Source organism: Strix uralensis, chromosome 20 (assembly GCF_047716275.1).
Source record: "Strix uralensis isolate ZFMK-TIS-50842 chromosome 20, bStrUra1, whole genome shotgun sequence".
Lineage (NCBI taxonomy): Eukaryota > Metazoa > Chordata > Aves > Strigiformes > Strigidae > Strix > Strix uralensis.
Window position 1 is genome coordinate 5,423,526 of NC_133991.1, and position 26,741 is coordinate 5,450,266.

The window sequence follows — 26,741 nt, forward strand, 5'->3', positions numbered from 1 at the left end:
CTGCAGAAAGCAATGGGTGCTCAGGCTGTCCTATTTTAGACATCTGCTTTAGATGGGATGACTCATGCCCCAGGCTCCAGGGGCTGTATTAATTACCTCTCCATTAACTGTGAAGCACAGCCACTGCAGATAGGTCAGACGGAGCTGTCTCTGCTCAGGCTGGTGGAGCCCACCCCGAGGGCTGTGTGGAGCACACCTCCCGGGGACCTGCACCACAAGATCAGGCCACTTGTTAGATGGCGAACACAGGCCCCAGTTGTGGGGTATGGAGCAATTCTGGCAAGCCAGCCCTGTGCCATCCGTGAGGTTTTACAGCTAACCAGGCTTCAGGCATTAAGAGCACAAAGGCTGGTCGTGCCACACTGCTGTGTTCCCACCAGTTGCTCTGCGGTCAGGGCAGGACTTTGTCCTGACAGCACTGCAGCAAAAATAAAAAATTGTTTATGTTTCCCTGGCAGTCTTCTCTCTGCTTGCTTGGGTCCTGGCAAAACGCCCATCCTCTCTCAGCCATCATATATTTGGGTTAGCAGTCAGCTTACAAGTGACTGTTCCCATCTGTCTCTGCAGTAAGCTATTAACATTTAATGGGTTGTGCTAAGAACCTTTTCTTCATTCAGACATTTCCTTCAGTGATAATTTGGCTGCATGATTTATTTGGATTTTTCGGTGACCTGCTCTCCCAGTCTAAAAAAAAGCTGCACCCCTAGTTAGGTGGTTGGAGGAGCAGAGAGTTACTGGGTGTTGACGACTCTAAACTACATCTATTTGTTAGATAAAGGCAGTAACAGAGACGCACATAAAGCTGGAATGGCCTGGACTGGATCCACCCTGGCCTCCCACAGAATTAGCACCTCACTACAGTTAGGAATATTTTGGTTTCAATTTATTTCACCATGGCTACAAAAGTCACATTCCTGTTTGCAGACAGTCCATGGAAACTCATTGCCTGTTTCCTGACAACCTTTAGGACGGAGATGGAGCTGACTGTACTGGCGTCATTGTCCTTTCCCTTCCCTTAGAGACGCTGGGATAAATATTTATTGCTCTGGAGTTCTCATTCATGTCAGTGAGTCCTTGGCATGACACAACATAAATGGGGTTAGCTCACACCCTGATGATCCTGGCATGACTAAAAAGCAAGCTGAAGAAGTTTCTGTCTAGGCATGTATTAAAGAGAGCCAGAAGCTCAGTGTAGTCCCTCCTGGTGAAGAGCTGAAGTCCAGGAGAATGTTCTCTGACCTGCAGGCACCCTGTAAAATGATCTGTGGTGCTGGCAGCCCTCCCAGATGGGTGCTGAGCTCTGTGATGCTTGGCATTTTCCTGAGAGCCATTACAGGTCTATGACTCTGAGAAATTCCAGATAACGCAGGCTTTTCAGATGGAAAATGTCATTGGGTACAGCATGCACCCTGGCAGAATGGAGAGGAGGAAAAACAGACAGGGTGACACAGTCTATCACCTGGCCGTAACCCACCTGACACTTTGTGATCCTTTTTACAGTGCTTTTCCTTATGACATTAATCCTGTGTTGTGTAGAAATCAATCTGGTGCCCAGAAATGTTAGGTGATTATATATAGTCTACTTCTTGTATTTTAAATAAAGCCATTGCCAGTTTGGCACAGATCTGATGTTAAGTATTATAAAAACACCATCCCACCTGCATCTCGGCATGGTCCTTCATTAAGAGTCTGTTTATTCTGACCTGCTAAATGCACTGTCACTCCCCATAGCTGTTCCTCTGTGCCTGGAGCTCATCTCAAGAGCAGCACAGTTCTTCCCATTCCCACCTCAGTTGACACCTGCAGTGCAGCCGAGGAAGTGGGAAGCCTCTGAGGACTCATCCTGCCATTCCACTTGCCTGGGCCATATTGCCTGTGTACTGCAGACCCTTGGCATAACTCTGAAAGTGTTCAGGTTTTAAACTGAACCCACTTCCTGCCCCTTCCCACTGAACGAGCAGTGTTTCCTTGTGGCTGGTTGTTAAAGATCCCATAACCAAAGTCCACATAAAGTATTCATAAATTATTAAACAGAAGCTCTGTTTTCATCAGGCTACAATATCCTTTACTGTGATATGCTCTTCATTTAGGTTTATGTTAGTTTATTCCCTCCTCTGCTTGCAGGGGGTGCAGAGGAGGTGGGCACAGCACCTGGTCCTCATCAGTGTTTTCAATCTGAAATCCAGCCCTGCTGGGGAGTGATGTTTTATGCTGCCAAATCCCATCTCCATGCAGAAACGCAGCTCCTCCAAAGTAATTTGTGATACAGCCTTTCAACTGCCTGATATAATTCTGTTATACGCTGGCATTTTATTTCAGTAGCGCTTTGATCATATAGGTCAAGTGTGTTTTAAAGACAATGCCTGCATCATTAGCAACAGAAATCATTGAAGCCTTTAGACTAGAGAGACAGACAGCAGGACCTAGGGTTCCATGTGAATAAGGTGGCTTTTGAGTACAGGCACTAGCATTTAGATCTTGGAAACGGTGTTAAAAAATTAGATGTATTTCTTTCAATCTCATCTGTTCATTCCCTCCTTATGTTACCCCAAGGTTGAGCTATACAGGTAGGAAATACCAAGTTACCGAACTGGCTGCCATCAGCGTTAATGGAAGCCATTTAATTAACACAACCTGCAAGCTTAGCTGGGAACTTGAGTGTCAGGTGGGGATGTTTCTTCCAGCATACGGTTGCTCATGATGCTGGTTTGGCAGATCAAGTCGTGCCCTTCTTGTTTCATAGAGCCCAGCTCTCTACTGCTCTCAATAACACTCTGTTGTCCCAGAATCTGTCCTCTGAAATTCCCCTATAATGTGCTGTCTTTAAAATAGTCCTTAGATCCTTTCACCTGATCCCTTGACCTGCATTTTGAGAGCGTGTAACTGTGTTAGTGGGCAGAACAGGATAACCAAACCCTGGAGCAGTGACCATGATGCCTGAGAAGGAACCAACAACTAGACCTTCCTTTCTCAAGCCAGGTTTGCAGGGAAAATATCTTTTGAGCAGAGCAGATTTATACCAAGTAACTGCAGTAAGGACTATTCATGCCTTGAACACTTACAATTCCCATGTTAACTGTATACTGCTATTCTCTTTACTCAGAGCACAGATAAGTGAAGAACTCAAGGAACTTATCCTACGCATGCTCGATAAAAACCCAGAAAGAAGGATAACAGTCCCTGAAATTAAGGTAAATTGGACATTGGTATTACAGTCTTTTGTCTCAGCTGATTTTGTTGTTCCTTTGGTTCCTTCTAATGAGGCAGAGTTGTTCTTGGTGTTTGTTTTGGGATCTTTCTCTGGCATGCCGCCTTGGAGAGTGCTCATTTTGCAGCATGTAACAGCTCTGTCACTGCTGCTTGCTTGGGGAATATTTACAAAAGCTTTCTTGTTTACTTATTTAAATTAAAATCACTTAAAAGCTGACTGAGCCTCAGTGAATTCCCAGGAGAATCAACATTGTCATGGGGACTGCTAGCTGCAGAGCCTGTGCTGTCAGTGTTGGACCTGTGTTATGGGGGCTGGAAGTGTGTTCTTCCTCTGGTGCTTGCGTGGTCAGTGGCCTCAAGGCAGCACATTTGTTTCTGTCAGCATTACTTGGGAGATGCTTATTAATAGAAAGAAAGAATAAGCTTGGTAGAGCATAATGCTTCGCAGGGTTTGGCTTCATTCTGGTTTTGGATGGGCTTTCTGTCCTCCTGTCACCCATCACCAAGGCCTCAGACCTGCTGGAGGATCTCAAGATTTCCACAGAGATCCATCAGCATCCTCTGCAGGCATGCCACTCTTCTTCGCTTTGTCTCAGGCCAACACCAGCACATTTGCCACCAAAGCTGACAGTAGGAAGGTTGAACTTCAAGAGAAAATGTGACGTTCCTTTCATCCATGCCCAGGAGTCCACAGCCAGTGATGGTGGGAAGTCCTTTGGAGCTGTATTTAAGCATTTCGCTTGGTAGCTCTCGCAGGCATTTCATGTGGAAACCCATGTCCTGTAAGACCCCTTGGGGAGAAGAGCAGAGCTGGGTGCTGGATCTTATCCCTGGCTGTGCACTGAAAGTGCTTGGTGTGCTTGAGGACTTCCGTTCGATGCTGAAAGAGCATGTGTCTCTAGTGCCAGGCTGGGCTCTGGGCTCAGCCCAGGGCTTTGAACACAGCTTTCCTCATGTTCACAACCAAGGAAACCATCCCATGAGAGAGAAGCAGTAGAAAAAGGGCAGCTTTCCTCTGCTGTTCCCCCAAGTAAGATGAAGGCTGAGCAGCTTCTTGGCAGAGGTGGCTGTGGAGTGACTGCCACCGTCACTGAGGGCCCTGGTCAGAGGAATCCAGCCTACAGAGTACAGGAGAGCCTGACATGTGCAGCTGATCCAATCCTGGCGGGGAGATGGCACACTCCCTCTATTTGTATTCACAGACAAATCCCAAGGAGCTTTTTCACTCTGCAATAACATATAGCAGGCCATGCGGCATCGGGGCTCCAGCCTTGGCTTCTTGCATAGTCAGATGTTTCTAACTGGCTGCTCCAGGCCATCTCCTCCTCCTTCCCTTTTTGGTTTTCCCTGTTTTCACACTCCTCTTTCTCTTTCATGTTCCTTACATGTAAGACAAAATCCTGACATGGCTGCAAATGTTCTTCTGCTGGCAGCATTAGCTCCACGCTGTGTCTCGTATGTGGTCATTTATCATTGTGATAAATCTGTGATGTCTACATTGAAGATAAACATGGCAAAAGTTGGAAGGAGACGGTACAATTATATAAGGGGCTTAGGCTGGACAAATATCTTAACTGCTTTGCCCAACTGGGTTTGGAATTGCTGTTCACCATCAAAATGAATCAAGTAAATAATTTTGTATGAGGAACATTGAACATATGGCTAGACAGAGTCCTCTCCCGAGCTGAAAGGTTCGCAAGCCCCAGGCAGACTGCAGGGCTTAGTGCACTGGTTTCACTTAAGGCTGGACTTGGTGATGTGCCTTTGAAAAGAGTTGTTATAAGCACAATTAATGATCTTTGGAAAACACAACTTAATTAAATGCTGTAAAGCAGCTCATCACTAAGCCCTTGGAGACCACTCTGGACACCTGTATCCAGCTCACTGGAATGGCAGTAGGCAGTGAGCATCCATCCTAATTAAACTCCTCATCCTGGAGCATTTCTGGCAGTGACACTGGATGATGCTCTCCCTGACAGGCAAAACGTCCAGCCCTGGATGTTGGTAGCAGAGACCTTTACCCCATCCTGTTCTCAACTCCCTCCCACAGCAGCAACATGGAGGGATGGTGGGAAACTGCCTTCCCTATCCTTTGTGGGTGTGGGGGGGGTTTACATGGTGCCCAGGTGGCAAGGTGTGTTATTTTGCCACTTATGTAGGTGGGAGGCCATTGCAGTAGCATGAGGCCTCGATGCTCAGACCCAAGTACTCCATTTTAAGCACCTCAACCCTTGTTTGTGCAGATACATAAGTGATCTTGATTCTCTCAGGTAGCGAGCACACATAACCCTAGATGAAATGGGTGCATAGGAGAGAAAAAGATGAAAATGCTTTGGATTAACTCATTTTCAAAGCCTTTCGAGCTTGATTCGGAGGGTGCTGGGCTCCTCTAAGGTGCCAGACAGTGCCAGTGGGTGCGACAGCACCGGGCATTAGGGGATGCCATCTAACCAGGCGCCAGATTGCAGCCATTTCCAAGGGAGCTGGTTGAAGCACATCACTGGAGGTGGAACATGGAGCAGTGGTAACAGCTTACCCTCATAATCAGTCCTGTGCCCCCATTTCTCTCTCATCACTGACACCACAGCACTCTGCTATAGAAGGGAGAGCTACAGCTGTCTCAGTGTTCTTCCCCACACAGGTGCATCCATGGCTAACCAAGGGTGGCGAGGAGCCCCTGCCGCTGGAGGAAGAGCACTGTACAGTGGTGGAGGTGACCGAGGAGGAGGTGAAGAACTCAGTGAAGACAATTCCGAGTTTGCCAGCTGTGGTACGTATAAACCACAACCGCATCCTCTGCATGGGTCAAGAGCTGAAGCTTTCAGCTGATGAAGGAGGTTTGGAAAGGGTATCCATGGGCTCCTGGCATGAAAAGCTTGGCCTTTCAACCCAGCGTGAACTTTCTGCGTCTCTGAGTACTGCAGCAGCCTGACTCTGTAGGGCATGACTGTGTGAGCAGTCCTGTTTATGTCAGCCTGCTTTCATAAGAGCTGTCCAAAGTGTCTGCCATCAGACATTTCAGAACACCAGAAGCATCCCAGGTGTGTTTTGTTTCATTAATCTAAGAGGTTCCTAAGAAACCCCATTTGGATGCTCAGAATGAAGGCTCCAAACCTGAAGTTGTGACCTGGCCAGAGAAGCAGGGAGAGGACAGATGCATGTGCCTGTCAGCCTTAGGGGACTGCAAGTGGGTGTTGAGGGCGCTCTCAGCGGTTTGTGTATAGCCAGCTGGAGCTCTGCTATGGGCAGTTACTACAATGCAGGTGCCTTTGGGGGGTTCCTCATGGGAAGAGAGGTGCTGAGCACAACGAGGACCCGTTTTCACAGTTCTTGGGGTGTGATGTTGACATAGTTAAAACCATCTTTTCCCCTTGATAGCAGGATCCTTGCCTTTGAACCCACAGGAGCTAGCAGCACTCTGCAGGCTGTAGTGCCTGACTGGGAGGATGGCCCAGGAGACCTGTGGCACTTCCCCCTCATGGGCTTGGACTACCACGAGTGGCCAGCAGTGGTCAGCAGCACCTGCTTCGCCTCTTGCATACAGGGGTCTGAGTTTACCGCTCGAGGGAGTGGCGTTGTCACTGCCTGAAAGTCACATAGTTGTTCTGTGGGTTCCTTTAGTTCATGCTCTAGCTGTAATGCTGTTAAATGTCTGTTGAATTATTAAAGAAGCTGTTGTCAGAGTCCTCTGAACTAGCTTCAAGGAGTCAGTCCTGCTGTTCTCACTGATCAGTTTTTCTTTCTCAAAGATCCTAGTGAAGGCCATGCTAAGAAAACGCTCCTTTGGAAATCCATTCGAGTCTCAGACGAGGCGGGAGGAGAGGTCCATGTCTGCACCAGGGAACTTACTGATGTACGTATATACAGCCTTGCCCGACTCTGCTGCACGTGCAGAGTAAAGGTGTGTGGGGAGGATGAAGGAAGCAGTCCGCAGATCTTTTGTGTAGCATTTAAGGACAAAACTCCCTTCTAAATCAAACACTCAAGGTAAAATCTACCTCAAGTCCTCTAGGGTTAAAATAAAATGCATTAAAGCAGCCTAAACAGATGCAGTTCTTGCTGTAAGGTGGGTTTGGCCTGAACACATGTCAGGTCTGGTTTTTAACCTGCTAGTTTATAATACACTGTGATCAAAGATCCATTAGAGATTGGTGAACTAAAATAAGTTTGAGTCTAGTCTAGATATGTATTGGAGGGTTTAATTCTTCACTCCTTTTTATGGACAACAGAAAAGGTGCCAGATGAGCAGTTTGAATGTTTTATAAACTCAAAATGAGATTATGTGGTTTGTCTCTGGTGTGGGGCCCAAGTTTGGGCAGAGACACCATGGACACACTTGGGCAGACAGTGGAGAACACTTTGACATTGCTTTTTCATTTGAGAAAGCATACAGGATTTTTTTCACACTGCCAGCTATGAAATAGTGGAACACATTGCAACGGGATATTTTGGAGGCCGGATATAAATGGCTATATTGTGATTAAAAAGGGAATAGACAAATTAATACCTGTTGGATTCATCAACAATTTTTAAACACAATGGTCTGGATGTACAGGGGTAGGGGCAGGATTTCTCTTTATTTGGTTTTTACTCTTTCTCCCTCATTTTTGTTACCAATCCCTTTTGGAGCCAGGATTCTGGACCATCAGTCCAGTAAATAACAGCTAGACCGTTAGCCTGACCTGGGACAATTATTTTCATGTTTCCACCCCACAGGATCTGTAAGATTGCAGTTCACAACAAAGCTGTGTTGTCCCAAAATGATGCTTTTCCACCCAAAATCCCAGTACCATGGCTAGCAAACTCCCATGAGGGTGTGCTAAGAGTCTCACCACACCTTTGATGGTGCAGATGGAGCGTCTCTTTCACGGGTGTATGGGGATTTAAGGGCTCAGCTCAATTAAGGATGCTAATGCTTTAGGGCCCAACTGTGTGTTGGAGACTTCAGTAAAGGCTTTGCCTTTGAGTTCAGGAACAGTTAGTATTAAACACTGGTTTAACATTTAAACACCCCATACACCAGTGCTGCTGTGGGGACACAGCTGAAGAGCATGGCAGTCACAGCTCCTTTGCCAGCTTAGCACAAGGGATTTGTCCTTGTTGACTTCCCTTGGCTCACTGCCTTCCAAATTAGTTATTGCTAATTTGACACATGTCCCTGCCCATGTCTTCACTGTCATTCCTGGTCGCTGTATGGCATTGCTCTGAGATGGGGAAACTTTTACTAAATTTGAAGAAAAGCATATTGTATGCTTCCCACTGTCCAGGACAGACAATTCAGAGCAAGGTGGGATTTCTTTTCAAACCCTGCCTGAATTGATATTTCAAGGTCGTCTCTTCTAGTACCCTGAGCCTGTTTCCAAAAGGGACCTGTTCCCTTCCACCTTCATCTGAAATGCTTGAAAGCCCCTGCCGTTAACCAGCTGGTGGGAAAACTTCGTGACCCTCGATGCTGTGGCTGGTTCCTGCCTGGAGCCAGGTGCTGCTTTATCTGCTCAGAATAAGTAAAGTTCGTTTGATCTAATGTAGCTGTGGAGTTTCTGATTAGCCACATTATCAATGTCTAATCCATTTTTAAACCTTTTTAGGCCTTGAAGGTGAACTGTAAGCCTCCACTTTTGTTTGTCTCCTTCCTAAAGTTGCTAGTCATATTATTCTCAACTTATACAAAACCAGCATCTTTCCCTGTCTACTCATTTCAGCCCCATGTTTGCATTCAGGCTTCTTGTACAGGACTGAAAGGTTTTTGACAACCATGTAGAATTTCCACTGTTGTTTTGCTGTGCCCAGTACTCTGGGTTTACAGAAACATGTCAGGTCAGTCTAAGCCCTTAAAAATAAAAAATGTGAACGGTCTTTGGATGTGCCAGTTCTCCACGGCACTAATCCCTTCATTTCTCAGTCTCATGCCGTCAGTGACAACTTTTAACAGTAACAATTGACTTTATCCTAAGCTAATTCATGCACAACTGGAGCTTTGAGAACCCATCTTGAAACCCTTCTGTTTAAAAGACGTTGGCTAAATCTCTTCAACAAATAGTGTCATATATTAAACGCTACAGCAGGGATGCTTTTTTAAGGAATGTGGATTATTATTTCAAACGTTGAAAAACGTTAAACTGGTTGAATCTAATGAAAATCACTTCAAACTGAAATAGATTTGTTGCATCTAATGACATTGATTTTAAGTGAACTGAGTCTAAATGGGAATGTTCGTTGTTCAGTGAGTTCTCTTGATTACAGTGTTATTTCCACAGGGGCAAACAGAACTAGACACTAAGCTCATCCAGTTCTTAATTCATAGTGGGTGGTTCTGTAGTAAAACCACCCTTAATACACATATAAAATATAACAGCAGTGAAATGTTATGAATAGCACTGTATTAGTTAAAACAAGTTTTGAGTGAGTGTGGATGACTGTAGCTTTCTAGGACCGAGCAGGAGCAGATAATGTTGTTGTAGCCTAAAGGCTCTGCAGAGTTCCTGCATGTCAGACACTGCTTCCACCCCTGGAGCTGGACAGGGGACCCCAAAAGCAGGACTTGTCAGAAGGGCAGTGCCCGCAGCCATTGCTGCTCTCTGGCCACGCTGCTGTGTGGTTGCCTGCAAGGAGCTGAGCAAAAAATGAGCCATAAGTTCCCAAGCTCTCCATCACAGAGCTTCTCCTCCCCGGTGACAGTGTCTTTAGAGAGATAAATCAGCTTTTGTAGTATTGTATCTCCTTCTAGTTATAGGTAGAAAATAACTTGTTGTGTTTCTGTGTAAGAAAAAACAAAAGCAATTAGAAAACTCCAGTTTCACATTCAATTTGTTTAATTAGGCTGCATGTGAAATTGCCAGAGCCCCACTCACTGCTGCTTCAAGCATCTTAACATCTGTGCCCATACTGAGAATACATTTTGCAGGAAATCCTCTGACAGCTGAGCCTGCTTTCTGGTATTTGATGCCCAATTGATGGTTCTTAAAATGGATCTGTCCTTTAAGCTCACTCTTTGGGATTTGGAGAGGAGGAAACTAAATCATGTGGTTGAATCTTTTTTTAATTTCTCCCCTGCATTACCTATACACAGTGTTCTGGGCTCTGTTCTTGGAAATGCTTCGTACAGAAGCTGCATGTGCAGAAGGCTTTGCGATAGCAGGAGGTCTTTCATGTTTGCCGCAGCCTTTGTTCCTTTAGAGGACACCATTAAGACACTGGTGACTTGAAATAGTTTGTAAATTAGTACTGGGAGGAAAGAGGGCTTTTTTAGCTCTCCTTAGACCTGGAAGAAGCAAATCCTCTCCTGGGTGTTATATATTGCTTTAATAGCACAGAAAAGTTAAAAAGGCAGCTGTTAAAATGGCAGGCACATTCACCAGGTAGAAGGGAACTAAAATGAAGATGCCCCTGTTTAGCAGCAGTTCTTGTTTTGCAATGGCTGCCTCTCCCACGAGAGCACTTCCCCACACCTCGAAGCCCTGTGTGAGTGCTGCTGGCTGTCTCTGTACCCTGCGAGCTGCGTGGGGGGCTGGGTGGCACCAGGTCCTGCCTTTCGAGCAGGATCTCCCAGAAGATGCAGTGATTCACTGAGCCTTGCAGATCCTGCACACCATGGCCAGGTTCAACCTGTCAGTAGTGGTGGCTACAGAAGCAACTGATCGTTTCTAATTTTTCCAGTTGCAGGGTATTTTTTTAAACCCAGCTGTTTAGTGTTCACAGCTAAGTTCTGAGTTTCTGTTAGCAGTGTTTGCTACATTTCTTCTGCCTGCTCCAGATTTCTCCTAATTGAGTCAGCACGGGCTTCACCACATTTTATTACTCTCATTTATTGCAACTACTACCTATCAAATTAATTGCTGTGTTTTGACAGACCCAATTTACTTTTCCATTATGGCTGCTATTACTATTGATGAAATGTGGTTGTCAGCTCCTGTATGGGGGATCAGTCTGTATTTAGAAAGCCTACCCTGTTTCCAGCCTTCCCCAAAAGAGAGCAAAAGAGCCGTCACTGCCCTTAGGGCCATACTGTCATGTAGGCTAGACATGAGGAAGCTGGGGGAAGAAGGAGGCAAAAAAGTGACTGACCCAAGTCTCCAAGCAGAAACAGAGGTACCTGCCTTGTGGGGGCTTTGTGCTGAAAGTCCCAGGGCTCAGTGCCATAGGGCTGCTCAAAAACAGGCTGCAGAGATCCCCCGGAGCAGCCAGGCTTACAGCATGAGCTTCGACAAGCACTTCTATCTCATCATAAGCCAGTGCTGCCACCACCACCAGCAGGGTAACTCTAGCCCCGTTCCCACAGGTGAAACCACAGGGCACCCCATGGGGTGTATGTACCTTCTATATTCTCTCTCTCAAGCAGGGGCACGCTTACTCCTAATAGCTGAGGTACTAGTCCCTACAGGTGGGGAGCAGGACGTATCCTCCTTGAATTGCTGGAAGTGTCAGGACTTGGTCTTTGCTAGTGCTTGGGGTCTGTCTCTCCAGTCCCAGGAAGATTTTGGATAGGTACCATGTAGATGCTGTCAGAACAGAGTCAAACCCAACCAAAAGCTGTATCAATTTTCACTGCAAAGAGAGAACGGCATGTCTGGTGGGAAGAGCCATGCCCCATGGTGCAGGTAGGTATCCTCATCGTCCACCTCAGGACGGTGGCACAAGATTTTCCTCTGGCAAAGACCCACCGTCAGCAGGACCCTGCAGTGAGTGTCCCAACACTTGTGTAGCTCTGCCCGCGCTGAGCTCAGCTGCTGCACCCCCCATTGCACATGGTGGTGATGCCATGACCGTGATAGGACATGAGGCCCCCAGAGGTGCCAGACTGCATGGCCCAGGGCAGCACAGCTGGACACCAGCAGCATGCTGGAAGCCATCTGGAGCCTTCAGCAGTGGTAGGGGCTGGAGTGGGTTTGTACCAGTGCTCGTCTTCATCTGTCCTTCAGGCTGCAAGTAAACAAGACTGATGTGCCATCCTCCATTTCGCTCCACTCGCTAGGCTTGTTAGGTACAGAAATACAAGCTCCTTTGCCTGCTGCCATCATCTTCATGATCACTTTCTTCCTTTGTCTCATTGTTTTGCTCTCAGGGACAGACTCCTCTTAAATACATCTGTATATTTGCATCCATCTTTAAGGTAATTCAGTGTTTGTGTTTCCCCTGGGTGCTGTAGAAACGTGTGTCCTCTCCTCAGCCTGTGTGATTTGTGTGGTAGTGAGAGCATTTGGCTCCATCCTTCCTTCCTGTAGGAGCAATTTTACTGCAGTAATTCTGTGTGTGTGACACTAATGTTTATGTATGCTTTTTTTTATTATTATTATTTGTGGTTCTTTGGCATTTCAGCCTTCTTGGGGAGGGAGGGGTGAAAAAAGCCAGTTGGGTTTTAGCAGGAACTGCTGCTCAGCCCCACAATCTTGTAGGCTATAGCTACAGAATTTGAAAAAGCCTGAGCTTTGTAATTTGGGCTAAGATTTAATATTTAGTGGTTATGCAAATGAAATAGAGCTAGAGCCATCTCTTCTCCAGCTGCTCCGCCACTGCTCTGCACTTCTGTCTCTGATGCCGTGCTGGGAGGGCTCTGGGCTCACAGCCTCTCTGTGTGACCAGCCACCCCCCATCAGCCAGGACTCCATTAAAACACAGTCATTTGTCCAACCAGTCGCACAGACCCTTCTAGGAAGCTCTCTATCCAATTAATTCTGTTAAATAACAAAATAGCATTTAATGCAAACTGCTTACAAACATCTCAGTGTGAAGTCTCAGGATCTAGTGCTTAGGCAGGATGCAGCCTCCACCCAGATCTGGGGAGATGTGGACTGGGCTCAGAGACCAGGGAACAGCCACATGCCTCTCGGTACCTTTGCGAGCAGCTCCACGACTCTGGAGACTGGCTGGCCTGGTTTACTGCTCCCAGACGAATGGATGAGCTCGAGCGAGGATGCTGCCCGCTCCAAGTGAGGAAGGACTTGCAAAGATTCTCCGAAAATAGGAGAAGGCAGGCGGAGGAGGATGGGGACTGACGTGGCGCCATCGGTGCCAGCTGGTGCCACTGCCTGCTGATACATTTTTCATAGAGAACTTTCCCAGAGAGGAAGGGGACTTCACCAGCCTAGAGGAGGGCAGATTATTGGTATTTAATGGGGACTCAGTGGAGGAATTAAGCACTTATCAGGAGTGTGTGTGTGTGTATGCTATGATTCAGCTCTTTGTAGGTTGTCCCACTCCATCCCTGTCCTGTGCTGCCTGTGTTTCGGGGGGAAGTGCTGTGAGGCTCCTTCCTTGCTGGGCACAAAATACTGTGTAAATACTCAGGCTGTGATCCTCCTGCAGCTGCTGTGGTTAACAGCGACAGGGTCTCCTGGATAATTGCACAGGTTGGGCTTCACTCACCTGTGTTAAAAAACATAGCAGAAATACAGTCTTGTTTCTTAAAAAGAATTATTTGATGGAGATTGACGTTCAGATTCACGTTCAGCCGCAGGCCTCACAGCACGAGCCCCGGGTCCCGTGCAGACTGCAGAGTGCTGATGCTGATCTCTGCCACTTTAGTGCAACCCGAGTTTAGCTGGTATTCGCCACTGTGCAGGTGTCAAACTGTTTTGTGTCGCAACCCTCTTGCCCTGCTGCAAGGTGCTTGGGGAGGCAGAAGCTGCTCGGGGTGGTGGGGGAGCATTGAGTGCACCCCAGGCACAGAACAGGATGTGCCGGGCAGCTGCGGGCAGGGAGCTGTGCTGTGCCAGAGAAAGAAGCCTCTGCTGCTGCGTGGGGTGATAAATCATCTAAAGAGGGTGATGACAGGCAGCAAAGATGGGGCTGTTCCTCAGCCCCCGCCCCAGGGACGTGGTCCATGCTCCAGGTTTGAGGTCAGGTTTATCACAGGGCTTTGCTGGAGCAGAGGGAGAAGGGAACATGAATTTTGATCATTTCTGGTTTCTTCAAAAATGGTATAGATCTGTGTGTACTCTCAGTGTTGTTCCCAGCCAGACAATAACCCCAGAGCCCCGAACGCACGCTTCCCCAACGCTGTGTGCTCCAGGCATGTGCAGGAGCGCTGACTCTCCCCTGCTGTCCTCGCAGCAGAATCAGCTGCAGCCAGGCTGGCTTGAGCGAGGCCAGACACCCCGGGAGGCAGCATCACCTCCTCTGCGCTGTGGCTATCATCACATCTTCATGATGGAGAAACAGGCGTTTTAGGTTCAAGCCATCTGTCGGCTGTGGGGTGTTGTGAGTGGCACCTGGAGGTGTCACGTTTTTTCCCTTCAGCCCAAAGCAGTGACAGCTTTCTCTGGTCAGAGCTGAGTCAGGGACTGTGTTGCAGATGGCTGGGAGGGTGTTACTCCTCAGGGATGCCCCCAAGTGCAGGGCTGCTGTGTACGTGACTGCCAGCGCAGCTGAGGCTTGGCCCAGGCTTTGCCGAACTGGTTAGGTCAGCTCAGAGCCTGTAGAAGTCCCCCAGCCTGAGCCAGCAAAATGTTCCATCAGCCTAAATGTCTCCACTCACACTTCAGAGTGATGCCCTAAGCAGCTCTGAGCCTGCCTCCCCAGTGGCGTGTCCCATCCCACCACAGCAAAGCTCAAGCCTTCTACATAGGAAGACACTGAAAATTAAGAGTGGGGCAACAGGATTGAAGGTATCGTGGCGTAGGTACAATGCAAGGAAGTTACCTTGACTGTGTTTTAGGGACTGCTGCTCTTGTGCTGAGCGATTTGGGGGACCAAACTCACTGAAACTGAAATCAAACAGCTCTTGTGTAGGGAAAACTGCCTTCTGGTAGAAGCATTCAGTTTTTACTGCTATTTACAGTGGGATTTGGAGAAGCAGTTATGGCATCAAGCCATCACTGTTCTTTAAAAAAAAAAAAATCAGATTAAAGAAAAGCAAACCAGAACTCCCTAAATACAAACTAGATCATTTGGAAACATTGCTGCTGCTCTGCAAGAGTTTCTCCAAGAACCAGATATCTCCTTGTGATGCTGCAGCCAGGAGAAGGGCATTTAGGGAAGCGCAAAGCCCGGTCTTCAGGGTGCAGAGACCAAACAAGTGTCTGGGCACGCGCTGCAAAGCACTGCAGTGCACTGAGCAGGAATATTGCTGAGCTGTTTACGTGGTACCACCACAGCAGGCTGGTTCATTGCTGTTCCCTCTTAATATTGACGTGTTGACCTGAGTTGCCTGTTGGAAAAAAAACCCTCCGCTTTTTTTCTCACATTGCTATGTGCCTATAATCTCTTTATTTCCTTGCCATTCATGTAGAAAACAAGGGAGCAGAGAAGGAGGCCGGGACCCGGAGCTGCCCGACGTGTGTGAAGACGAAGCCACATCCTGAAGCCAGCTGGCTGTCACAGGCTGGTCGCTCACGTGCTGCTGCTGTTGTGCCCATCGTGGTGTTGTCTAGCACACATCTGCCCTCATCACCAAGTCCGGGGCCTGCAAAGCGAAAAAAACAAAACCAAACCAAACCCAAAAACCCCAAAACGGACCAACTCAGAAAACCAGAAAAGAGGAACAGAGCAGCAATAAGGAGAAGAGCGAGTCCTTGGGCAGCACGGCTGGCAGAGGGCTGGCTCGGCCTCGTGGACGGCTGCGTTCCTCGTGCAAGGTGTCCGTGCGCTCCTCCGTGTGTGCCTTGCTCTCCACTTGTGCTTCACGTGTGGGCTTTGTAGTTGGGTGTCTTGGCCGATGAATGTGGTTTTATTTGTAACGCAGCAAACCAAACATTGTCTCATGGGTCGTTTGCCCCAGAGACTTTTTCCTTGCTTTTTTGCATTCTCTATTTGAAGCATCAGGAAAAAAAATTTACATTGGAGCCAGGTTTTGTATCAGAGGGCAACTGTTTTATCTAATGCACAGGTAAAGCACTTCTGTATATCAGGATGCAGTCCTGCTTCTGTTGGAGCTGATGGCAAAATTTCTATGAATATCAGTTAAATGAGGATGAGGTCTTGCTTTTGGAGTGAACGCTGTCACTCTATGCCTTTCTCTCTTTTTTTCCTTCTCTTATCCCTCAGTTTTGCACAGTGTAAATCCTGCCAGCATCGATGGCTTTAGTCAGGGCAGTGTTGTAGAATAGAAGAACCACACGATATTCCCTGTAATGTGCTATGAGCCTTTGAACGTCGTCGAGGTCTGGAGCGCTGGGATACGCTGTGACACGCTGTGACACGGACAGGCCCAGTGCTCCGAGGCCGTCTGCTAACGGGTGTGCTCTTCCCAAAGAGCCTGACTGCACCCCGTCAGCTGCACCCCTCCTGTGCGCAGGCGTTGTTCTCAGAGCTGAAAAGAAGTGGCAGGTTTGGGGTTTATTTTATATAAGGGTGACTTCCTTTCCCTCACTCATCTCTTAGCTCCTTTAATATTATGTACCTGATGCTTTTAAACTCTAATTTCCTGATAAATGACCCAAACTGGGAGAGCTCCCTAGGATGGAAAACGTTGGTGGAGGATTTTTAGACTAAGGAAAGCTACAGAACACAAATGAGATCAAAACTTGATCTTTTGTTTTTTAAGGCTTTAATTTTTAATTTTATTTTAAGACTGTAATTTTTATGCACGTGCTGATGCTGCTATTTTATCCATAGATTGCTTCTAAATTTGGGATTAGAAGCTTCATCTCTACAGTTTGACAACAGGTGAGAGATTGCACTTAAAAGGGCGAATGCAGCTGTTTCAGTGGCTGTTGACTATAGAGACTGTGTGTATAATCAGGAATTTCACTCTTGCACTCAAAGAGTAAAAACCAGTGATATCAATCCGTCAAAATACATGTCAATATTTTCCCTTGAGCTTTATGGGGTCTGAACATGCCCCTGGGAAGCCAATGGGATTGGGTTCTTATTTTATAGTACTTAAATAAAGGACACGATTAAATTTGGTTCCTACATAATCCTACTGTCTTTTTTTAGGTTAATCCTGAGGGCTTGGGACTTTGTTTCCTAATTTTTTGTGCGAAGTGGATATGTGTACGAGGATTGTTGGTAGTGACTGGTGCACTGATGTTCCCGTTCTGTTTCCTGCAATGGAGTTTGGTGGTTCCCAGCATTTTCACAGCTGGGCTTTGCTGCCCGTCCCCAGCCTGCTGCCTCCCCTCACTCACCTTCAGCCCCCTCAGTGGGGTGCCCAGAAGCAGTCCCCAGCCTGGGCTCTGCCCCACATCTCACCTGTCAATAGTGGCAAATTGGGAAATAATATTGCAGCTAATATATTTTATTAAGGAGACCTTTAATTTTTAAAGCAGTCAAAGGTGTTAGATCCCATAAAGATTACTGCTCTGGGCCTGTGCTCTGCATCCCTCGCATCCAGATGGTAAATGCTGTCTGCGTTGGTGCGTCTGCCCGCGCTGCCTGTGCGCTCCGCGTCTCCGAGGGTCGTGGGTTGGCATGCTCCAGCCTGTGCTTGGATCCTGCTGCCTCGGAGTGAAGACTTAAGCACCCAGTGAAAGGGAGTGAAAAGGGAGATGGGGCCTTGGCAAGGCTGAGAGCGCAGCGGGGGCTCCGCAAATGCAGCGGGAGGGACTGGCCGGGAGGAACCGCTGCCTGCGGGACGGGTGGTCTCGGAACGCAAACGGGTCTCTGCTGGGGTGCCACCAGGTCCTGCTGCGCCCCAGGGGCTGAGCTGAGCAGCCCCGGGGAAATAGTGGGAGCAAACTCTGTCCTCCAGTTTGTGGAAAAATGGGCTTTCTCCAACTGGTGTCCCCTGGGCTGGCTGCGGTGCTGGGCAAGCCGCCAGCCTGTGCAGAGGAGTGACTTCGGGACAAGGACACGTCTCAGTAAGTCGCCTTACCCCTGGGAGAAAAGGGAATACCAGTAATCCTTATCCCCATGGGATTTCTGAGGTCTAAGCAGAGCTCTAAGACTGCAAAAATGGGGTTATTCATTGCATTTTAAATATATAGCAAGAATAATTTGCTAATCCAGTCAGTTGCTGGGGTTATTCTAATGATGCCCAAACAGGTGGGAGCTAGCGGGGCAAGGCTGCTGGAGGGCTGTTTTCAGCCTCAATTAATGCAACCAAATGAATCATAATTTACAAATTAGCTCTGTGTCATGTTCCTTTAGTGGTAGCTGAAGTGTTGCTTCCGTTTTGGAGAGGAATGGGGGGAATGGGTGATTTTTTTAAAACCTACTTTGAAAAATTTGCCCTTTCAGCTGAAAGAAGTTCTTCTGGAGCTGTTTCCACAGGTCCAAGAAGCAACCAGAGTTCTACAGCTGAGCTTTGTCATACCTTCAGCAAATCTGACAGTCTTGTGGGTCTTTCCTTTATACCTTCAGAAATCATCCATATTATGTTGCGGACAGCAGCCTGAAAACTTGCATGAAATTAAAAAGGTGCACTAGCAGCAAGAGAAACACTTGGATTTATTCAAAGGTTTGATAGGACTGCTGCAAAAATATGCTCTGCTTCTGGCTTAGCTGAAATGAAATCCTTGCTTGTTTATGTGCATCTTGGGCAGCTCGGAGCAATGCTACTTCTGCTCTGAAGGAAGGAAGAGATTAAAGAGAGAGTATTTATTTGAAAATAAACACCTCTGGAAATCCAGCCCTTTTATCTGTTCAGGAAAGTCATTCTCTTTAGCTGGATGGCTAGGTATTTGTCTCGCTTCTCTCTGTGAAGGAGGGGATGGGGTTTGGTGCGGCAGGGCTCCTCCAAGCAGCGAGAAGAGCTGGCATCGGCGCGCTCTGATGCTTTTGCATGTGCTCTGTATTTTTCCCCTCCAAATCCTCGCTTGCCTATGCTAGTTGTGGAGCACCAGCATCCTGTGAAAAGAGTTACCAGGATGCTCTGAACTGCGTTGGCTGGGCTCTACATCCTAGCAGGGCTCCTCTTCCCCCGCTGCGTGATGGCATGGTCAGCTCGGGTCAGCTTTGGTTGGCTTTTTCAGCTTGGGGATGGGCCCAGGTTGAGGGAACTTGAAGGAAATTTCTCTTTCAGGGATCTCCTGGAGGTAGATTTCTCTTTGTCTTGCTCAATTAATAGCTCTGGGCCTTCAGTTTGGGAAGTAGTGCTAAGTAAAAAATCCTGGTTTAGTCTCTCCTGTCTGGTGTGGAGGAATACTGCAGTGAATGTCTTTAACCCTTTGGGCAGGAATACATTGCTATGAATGTCACGCTTGCAAATAAATGAGGTTTTCAGCTCTTTAATGCTGTATTGCAGCGTGTGAATGGATGCATGGATAACCATAAGGGCTCTGCTTTGGGCGGTGGTTTTCCCAGTGATGCATCCATGAGACATGGCAGTGTGGGCAGACATGGTGTAGCCACATGATTTAGCGCTGGAGCAGGAGCAAATCTGTGGAGCAGGTGTGCAGAACAGAGAGGGTGTTTGTAGCGAGCCCGTAGTTGGGTGTTCATGCTGCTGAGGGCAGAAGGAAGACCTGGAAGTTTGACTGCAGCACTGTCTCTCCAGCCCGATCCGTGTAGGAGCCCGTGCTCGCAAGAGAAACTAAATCACCTGCAGTAGTAAGTGTGAGTGGGCTGCGATTTTTTTTTTTTAATTTATTTTTTCAGTGCCTTGAGACACAAGAAGCAAGCTGCGCAGCAAAAGACTGGGCTTTCTGAAAGATCAAGTGCACACATGTCTTTGACATGTTTTCTTTATCCACATTTTCAGGGGTGGATAAGTCAGGCCTGTCCTTTGCTGGTCACGGAGGCATCAGTTATGTATCTTGTTCGTGTCATGTCTGGGGCCAACATCTCCCGTCTGGATGGTCATTCACTTTTTGCATCTTGCAGGTTGCCAGTTAGAGAAATCTTTGAGTTTCAGAGCTGAAAGTGTACCTGGAGATTTGTGCCAAGGGAGCACTGCAGGTTCGCAGGCGCGGGGGCTGCAGCCGGCCTCGGGCACCAGCACAGGCTGCTGCCCCTCCCCGGAGCAGAGAGGCATTGGGGGGTTGGAGATGGAAAATGGGGCAGCTTTAGGTATCTTCTTGCCTGTCCCCTGTGACACACCATGAGGGGGATACCTGATAAGTACAGGGTCTCTGGCAAGCCCAGCACGCTCCTGTCACTGTGCCCCTTTCTGTGCCTGCCTGTCCCCTTCAGCAGGTCTTCATCTCCCCTGCTACATGCCAGAATGTGGCCTCCAAGGCAGGCAAAATGGTGCAAAAACCCACTGAGGTTAAAGACACCCCCAGCTCCTTGCTGCGTGGCATTGCTAACCCAAACTGTGTTGGTTGGGGACGTTAGGGAGGGTGGTTTGACAAATGTTGCCCTGGAAAATATTCCTGGGGAATAAAACAGGGAGGATGGGAGCAGCCAGTGGTCGGGCAGCGTCAGGGCTGGTCATGGGAAAGCTGATTTAGTGTACGGCCACATTCCAAGGGAGCCTGGTGGGGGGACCGTGGAGCTGCTCCATGCAAAACGAATTGCAGCTCAATGAAACGACTCCCAGGACGGAGTTTAGTTCCTTATTTATTGCCAGACTTGCAGCAGGGAGCTGGTGGGAGGAATTTTATGTTCCTTCAGCATGTCTCTGTATCCTGAAGCCATCAGCAGTGCTGCAGCAGGGGCTGAAGGAGGTTTTTCTCCATTTCTGTGGTGAGTGACTGGGGGAGCTCATCTGTTCTCTCCAGCTCAGTGCTTTCCCTCATATCTTGCCCAAGAAAACCAGGAGCTTTGTCCCACCAGCCCAGGGGCTTCATCCCAGTCCCTTAGAGACCCAGGCTCTCTCTGAGGGTCCCTCCCGGCTGCCCTCGCTCGTGCTCAGAGCCCTCATCCCCCACTGGCTGCAGTGAGCAACGTCCAGTAGCTGGTGCTCTGGGCTTTCCTACACCCAGCAGCACAATCAGGCACGTGAGAAGCTTGATGGCGAGTCATCCTGTGGTGGTGCAGCTCATTCAAGAGCTTCAGAACAAACGCAGCCAGGATTGTTGTCTCTCCGGAGTTGTCTCTGGGCAGACTGGCTGTGTGAGTTAAAAGGCTCATTTATGGTCTTAGACACCTTCACCAGTGATTTCCAGGCATAGAGCCCACACCTTCAGTGTTTTGCTAGCTGCTTGCTATTATTGTTCAGCTACAGTAAAAGATGGTCCTTCTTTGGGATGGGGAATCTCACCTTTGTGTCAGATGGTGATAGAGGGAAGGCTCCTTTCTGCCCCAAGGGGATGGGGATCTCAGTAAAGGTGAAACGGTTTCCAAAGGAAGGACTGTGCTGCAGTGCCAGGGGTTCTGCTGAGAGCTTGAGGCTGTTGGGTGTCCAGCAGGAATACTGGACACTGGAAAGCAGATAGTGGGGTTTTGTGTGTGTATATAACTTTGGGTACCAAACTTCTGCGCTTTACCAGGGCACATTTACAGTGTTGTTTGCTGAGCAAAGCAGTGAAAGGGGTTTCTTTCCTGGCCCAGAGCCTCCTACCATGCTCCTACCATGCTCTGATCAGGTCCTTCCTAACCTGAATTATCCTGGATTACCCCATGACCCTGTTACTCTGAACGCAGCCTCCCACGGGACCAGGGGAGGAAAGGAGCTTCAGAGCTAGTCCCTGCCTTTCACCTTCCCTTCCCTGAAGGAAAGCCTTGTATGCTCAGAGTCACTGCTAGCAGACACGCAGTCAGTAACCACAAGCCATCAGCCAAAGCGTTCCAAAAAACCAGTGTAAATTCAAGAAAAAATAAATTGCAACTTTTGAAGGTATAATTCGGATCCTCTGTGCTGTAATTTTGCTGCTGTTTCTGATTTATAGGCCTGTTCTGTTAGTATTTAAGTCTCTTGTTATACTTGATGTTAAACATATGACTCTGTATGTACTCTGCTATAACTCAAGCATGATGTATATGCACTCAGAACTGTAATGGCACGTGGCCGTTACACTGTAAATATGTACCATGAATAGAGAGGCTATTTTTTGCATGCTTTTGTACTCTAGAACTGAAGAGAAAAATGACAATAAAGTCCACAGAAATGACACTCCATGCAAGTGCAGTTCCTAACGCGGCGCTCGCTGCTGGCTCTCGTGTGCTCTCTGCTGTTCAAGCCCTCTCTGTGCTTTTAGCTACAGCAAACAGGGGCTTACAGGCCTTCCACCACCCCTTCTGTCCCTGCCCTTTCCCTGTTGGGCTTTTCCCTGGATGAAGAGGCTCAGGGACCTGTCGTGCTTCAGTACCACATCACCAGTCATTAGAGCACCTTGCAGTAATGTGACCTGTGAAGCTCTCTTGCCTTAATTGCATTCTCTTCCAAAGAAACATTGTGCAAGTTGCTTTGAAGAGAGGTTGGTCTGGGCTAGAGCAAACTCGGCACCCTTGTGGCATCTATCTCATCACCTGTCATTAATGTTCTGCCCAAACGGACACATGATGAGCCCAATAACTGCTAATGCTGGACACACCAGTTAAGTCACGGGGATATAGGTTGCTAGCACCTTCTGAGTCTGAATGTGAAGGACGTGAGGTACAAAGCACTTGTAGTGAACTGGCTGTAGGGTCTGGTCTGTTCACCAGGATGTCCTGGGCTTTATCAGTTCTCCTGACACCTTCTCAGCCTGTTCCAAGGAGGAACTGAGTCTCCCTGAATGCAAGGGAACAGCCGGGCTCGGTGTCCCCTCCAACAGCTCATCGCTCAGGGGGCTCAGTACGCAGTCCCTTTGGTTAAGCAAACCAGACTCAGCTTCCCCTTCCCATGAGGTGATTTTTTTGGCTTCACAGTCAGGGGCCAGAAATGGGGAGATCAAAACGTTTCCAGCCAGAGATGATCTCACACACGGGTCCAGGTCTGTGGTAGTGACCAGACAGCAGAAGTAGATGGAAAAAGAGCCTTGGATGCACCATATCCTGAAGTGTTTTTCCAGCAGAGCTGCACTGTTCACTGTTGTCAGGAGGGGATGTGCTGGGGGGCAAAAGCTCAGTTTTGCTGGACACTGTTTCTAGATGCTTCAGCAAAGTCTCCACGTGTGGGCACAGCTTTGGAAATCCCTGATGTCCTGTTCCTCCCTCCCTGAAGAAAGCAGGAGCCCACTTTGTGCCCTGAGCCAGTTGTGTGTGGGGAAACTCATCCTGTCACAGAAACATCCCTGTCCGAGCCAATCCTCACATCTTCCCCAACAGCCAGCAGCTAACAAGGCACATCCATGCTTCAAATTAGGATGTTACAGCTTCATTTTCCCATTCTGCTTGCAGCAGCAGACTGCACACTGAGATGACGACTGGTGTTTCCCAGCAAACCACACTAAGATAAAAACCTGCTCTTCATTTTGCAAATGCTCAACAAAAAGCACTCTTAGGCGCAGCCCCAATTAAAACAGAGAAGGGTTTTGCTTGGATTTATATAAGCTATGTGGCTTTATTTCTCACCTGGGGATGTTTATTCCTTTGTTGTGGTTTGACTTTGCGTTTTTGGTAAGGGAATGGCCCTCTCCGCGTTGGCAGTGAGGACGGGTGGCTGCGGCTCTGCCAGAATCACCGCAGTGCAAGGGGCAGGGGCTGGCTCGGCACTGGAAAGGAGAGGACAAGCTCCATCACCAGCTCCTGTGGGCTCAAGGCAGCTGCTGAACTTCACTGTAAACTTTTATCCTCCTCTTTCCTCCCCGCCCCCCCCCGCCCAAGTTGGGTTTCCTAGGTTGTTTCTGGCACACCAACACCAAATTAGTGACTGAAGAGCTGAAACCCCCTTTGGGGATGGTTCACTCAATGCTGCAGCAATCCTGACCGGCCGAGCCCCAGCAGGTAAGGAAGGTACCGCATTGCTTTGTGCTATCGGAGAGGTGATTTGTGTGGTAAGCTCAGAAAAACATGCCCAGATGTGCCCCAGTGCCATAGCAACGGGGCTGAACCCGCTGCAACCAGTCACGGAAAACCACTCTGTAAGAGGGACCAGCAGCAGCTTGGGTGTGCAAACAGGGACACCGAGGACTCTTTAATGAACAAACACTTTTGCTGGATTAAAGCTATCGCCCGCTCCCACGTCGGGTGGATTAATACCCCAGCATTTTGTCAGGAGTAAATAAAATATTAAAGTCACATAATTGCTTGTTCCCCAGGGATACGGCATCCTGGTCCCACCTCGGTGGGCCACATCACTGCCACCATCACACATCCAGCCCCAAGACATGGTCAGTGACATGTCCCAGGCCAGGAAATGCCCCCAGGGTTTATGGTCATTTTAGGATCTCGCTGGGGACTCGATTTGAGGGTTGATCCAGCCAGGTAAATGGCTTTAAAGGCACTGCCCCTCGTTTTCTTTTACATGGGCTGCGTTTCAAAATGGATTTCTTGAGCAGTAGGTTATAATTTAGTGCTTATTGTAGTATTCATTGAGCTGACTTTTTCTGTAGCATTATACCAAATACTAATTATTAGAAATTAAGGTGACAAGAGGGAATAATATTCTGAGTTGTGTAAGTAGGAGTAATAACAGCCCAGGAGGGATAAGTGAGGCAAAGCAGCAGGAGAATTTCCTTTTTACAGGGAAAAGACAGGTAATAAACTCCCCAGAAGCAGGTGTGCGGGAGCCACGGCTGCAGGGCAGAGGGTGTGCAGAGAGACACCGGGCAGGGCAGCTGCCAGGGGAAGGGGACACAAATATCAGAGCTGCTGGTGGGTGCAAGCAGAGGGTTTGCGGGCGTGGGACCATTGGGTCCAAAATGTTCAGTTTTGGGGCATCACCACCTGGCAGGATCCATACAGGGAAATGAGCTCCAAAGGCTCAATCTTGCCTTGACATTATTTCATTTGCTTAGCTTATTATTCTTCTTTTTCCTTTTCAGGATGAAAGCAAATTTTCTATGATGACTTCCAACAAAAGATGGGAAGATGTTTCTGCTGGGTCCGATATCAGATACCAGCGCGTGTCCTTGCGAGCTGCAGGTTTGGGTGCTGGTAAGCAGTTGCTGTCCAGGCTTTGGGCACAGTCCAGCTACAAATAGGTGGTGGTTTTAAAGCAAAAGCCTGAGACCTCAGTTACAGCCAAGGTGGAGCTAAACCAACCTCTGAACCACATTTTTGTCTTGCCAAGTTTGGTCCTGAGAGCCACAACTGCTACTTAAACTGCAGCACTGGTAGGGGGGATGTGGAGGCAGGATGAATGGCTGGGGAAGCACCCAAAGCCGTGCCGGGCTGGGCGAGGGACAGGCTTTTCCTGTCCCCAATGAAGGGGGAGTCATCAGCCCTCAGAAGGCCCCAACTGGGAGTAACCCCATTACAGACTTCACCCTTTATCGTTATCCCTGCTTCTCCGCTCCAAGCTGCGCGGCCGCCTCCAAGGCTTCCCTCCAGCAAAGGCCCCTTAGTCACACTCCATCTTTCCTACGGTTTAATGGTGGGGGGGAAAGATCTTACACGAGAAAGTGATCCCTCTAGTGCCAAACATTTCCAGGATTTGTCATGTGACCTCCTTGAGTAGGAAAAAAAACGTTTACCATGTTCTTTTCTAAAGCAATTTCCAGGGAGGATCAGCAGACACAGCCAGGAGCCGCCAGCATCAAGCCCTGACCGAGTTTCTTCGCTTGATTAAATCAATGTTTTGCCACTAATGTGATCTGAATGCCCGTTTTCTGCGCCCCCATTTATTTTAATGCAGGGGCTGGGGTGCAGGGGAGGCAGCACCAGAGCAGCTCTCTGGAAATCCCACCGAGGCGCTCAGCGCTTTCGCTCCCATCCCATGTTACGGTGTGTGATGTGATAACACGAGGGGAGAGCGGCCGCACGCACCAGCCGGGATAACTCACATCACCTCACAGCACCCGTCTGTCTCCCTGCACCCCCCACCGATCGAGCTCTACTTTTTTTGGCAGAGGAGGTGTCTCAAGGCTGTATTTTGGGAAGGGGGATGCTCTTGCTTAGTCTGGGCCAGCCAAAATCCCCATGAAAAAAAAAAATGTTTTGGCATAATAGGGGTTTTTTTTCATCATTATAACGGGATGGTGTGGCGTGAGCAGCTCCTCCCTGCCCTGTTGGCCCCTTCAGCCCTGCTGTAGGATGGGGATGGGGACAGATTGCCAGCGAGGGAGGGAGCTGACTGCCACCAGCTTGAGGTGAAGCAATTAGAGTGTATGGCTGCCACCAGCGTTTCCTGCCTGTAATTAAAGCTTTTAATGAGGAGGCATATGGTAACCCCCCCCTGGCCCTGGGCTGGCATATTGCCAGGTGTGGGTTTATTAACGGCTACTAATTACACTGTCATTCAGCGTATATGTTGAGGAGGGCTGCATCGCCTGGCTCCAAGCACTCGACTTGGCTGTGAATGTTGTCAAAAAAATTCTTAATTTTATTTATCTTTTTTCCCCTTGCATCAGAAACTTGAAGCCCCAGGCATTTGCAGGGCATTTTGGGGACACCACCACCCCTGGGACACAGTGCTGGCTCCTTCCCCACTGGACTCAACCCCCTCCTACATGCTCAGGGGCTGCAAATCCGGCTGCACGTTCTCCCCGCAGCCAGCAAGTGCTTTTTATTCCCTGGAGTTACGATGAAAACCTGATGGGCCCAGCAGCTGCAGCGGGGCTCAAAGCCTTTCCCCATCCTGATGGTGCATCCGGCTGCTGGGATGTCCCCGGCCCCCGACAGCTCCCGTGTGTCTCTGGACCAGGACTGGGTGTTATCCTGGTAAGAAAACCAGTGGCTTCATCCCC

The 26,741-nt window shown here is 48.5% G+C and overlaps 1 protein-coding gene across 4 annotated transcripts in view; it reads left to right on the forward strand.

Annotated features, from left to right (window-relative positions):
- The window catches only part of CAMKK1 (calcium/calmodulin dependent protein kinase kinase 1), a 108,393-nt gene extending 86,309 nt beyond the window's left edge, over nt 1-22,084 (forward strand). For 3 of the 4 annotated variants that reach the window (XM_074890747.1, XM_074890746.1, XM_074890748.1), the window contains exons 13-17: nt 3,104-3,191; nt 5,852-5,980; nt 6,960-7,063; nt 12,272-12,319; nt 15,437-22,084. In XM_074890747.1, coding sequence (XP_074746848.1) covers nt 3,104-3,191; nt 5,852-5,980; nt 6,960-7,063; nt 12,272-12,319; nt 15,437-15,509 — 442 coding nt within the window. In that variant the 3' untranslated portion in view covers nt 15,510-22,084. The remainder of the gene's footprint in view (nt 1-3,103; nt 3,192-5,851; nt 5,981-6,959; nt 7,064-12,271; nt 12,320-15,436) is intronic. The other variant, XM_074890749.1, reaches the window with a different exon arrangement.
- Nucleotides 22,085-26,741: the final 4,657 nt, after the last annotated feature.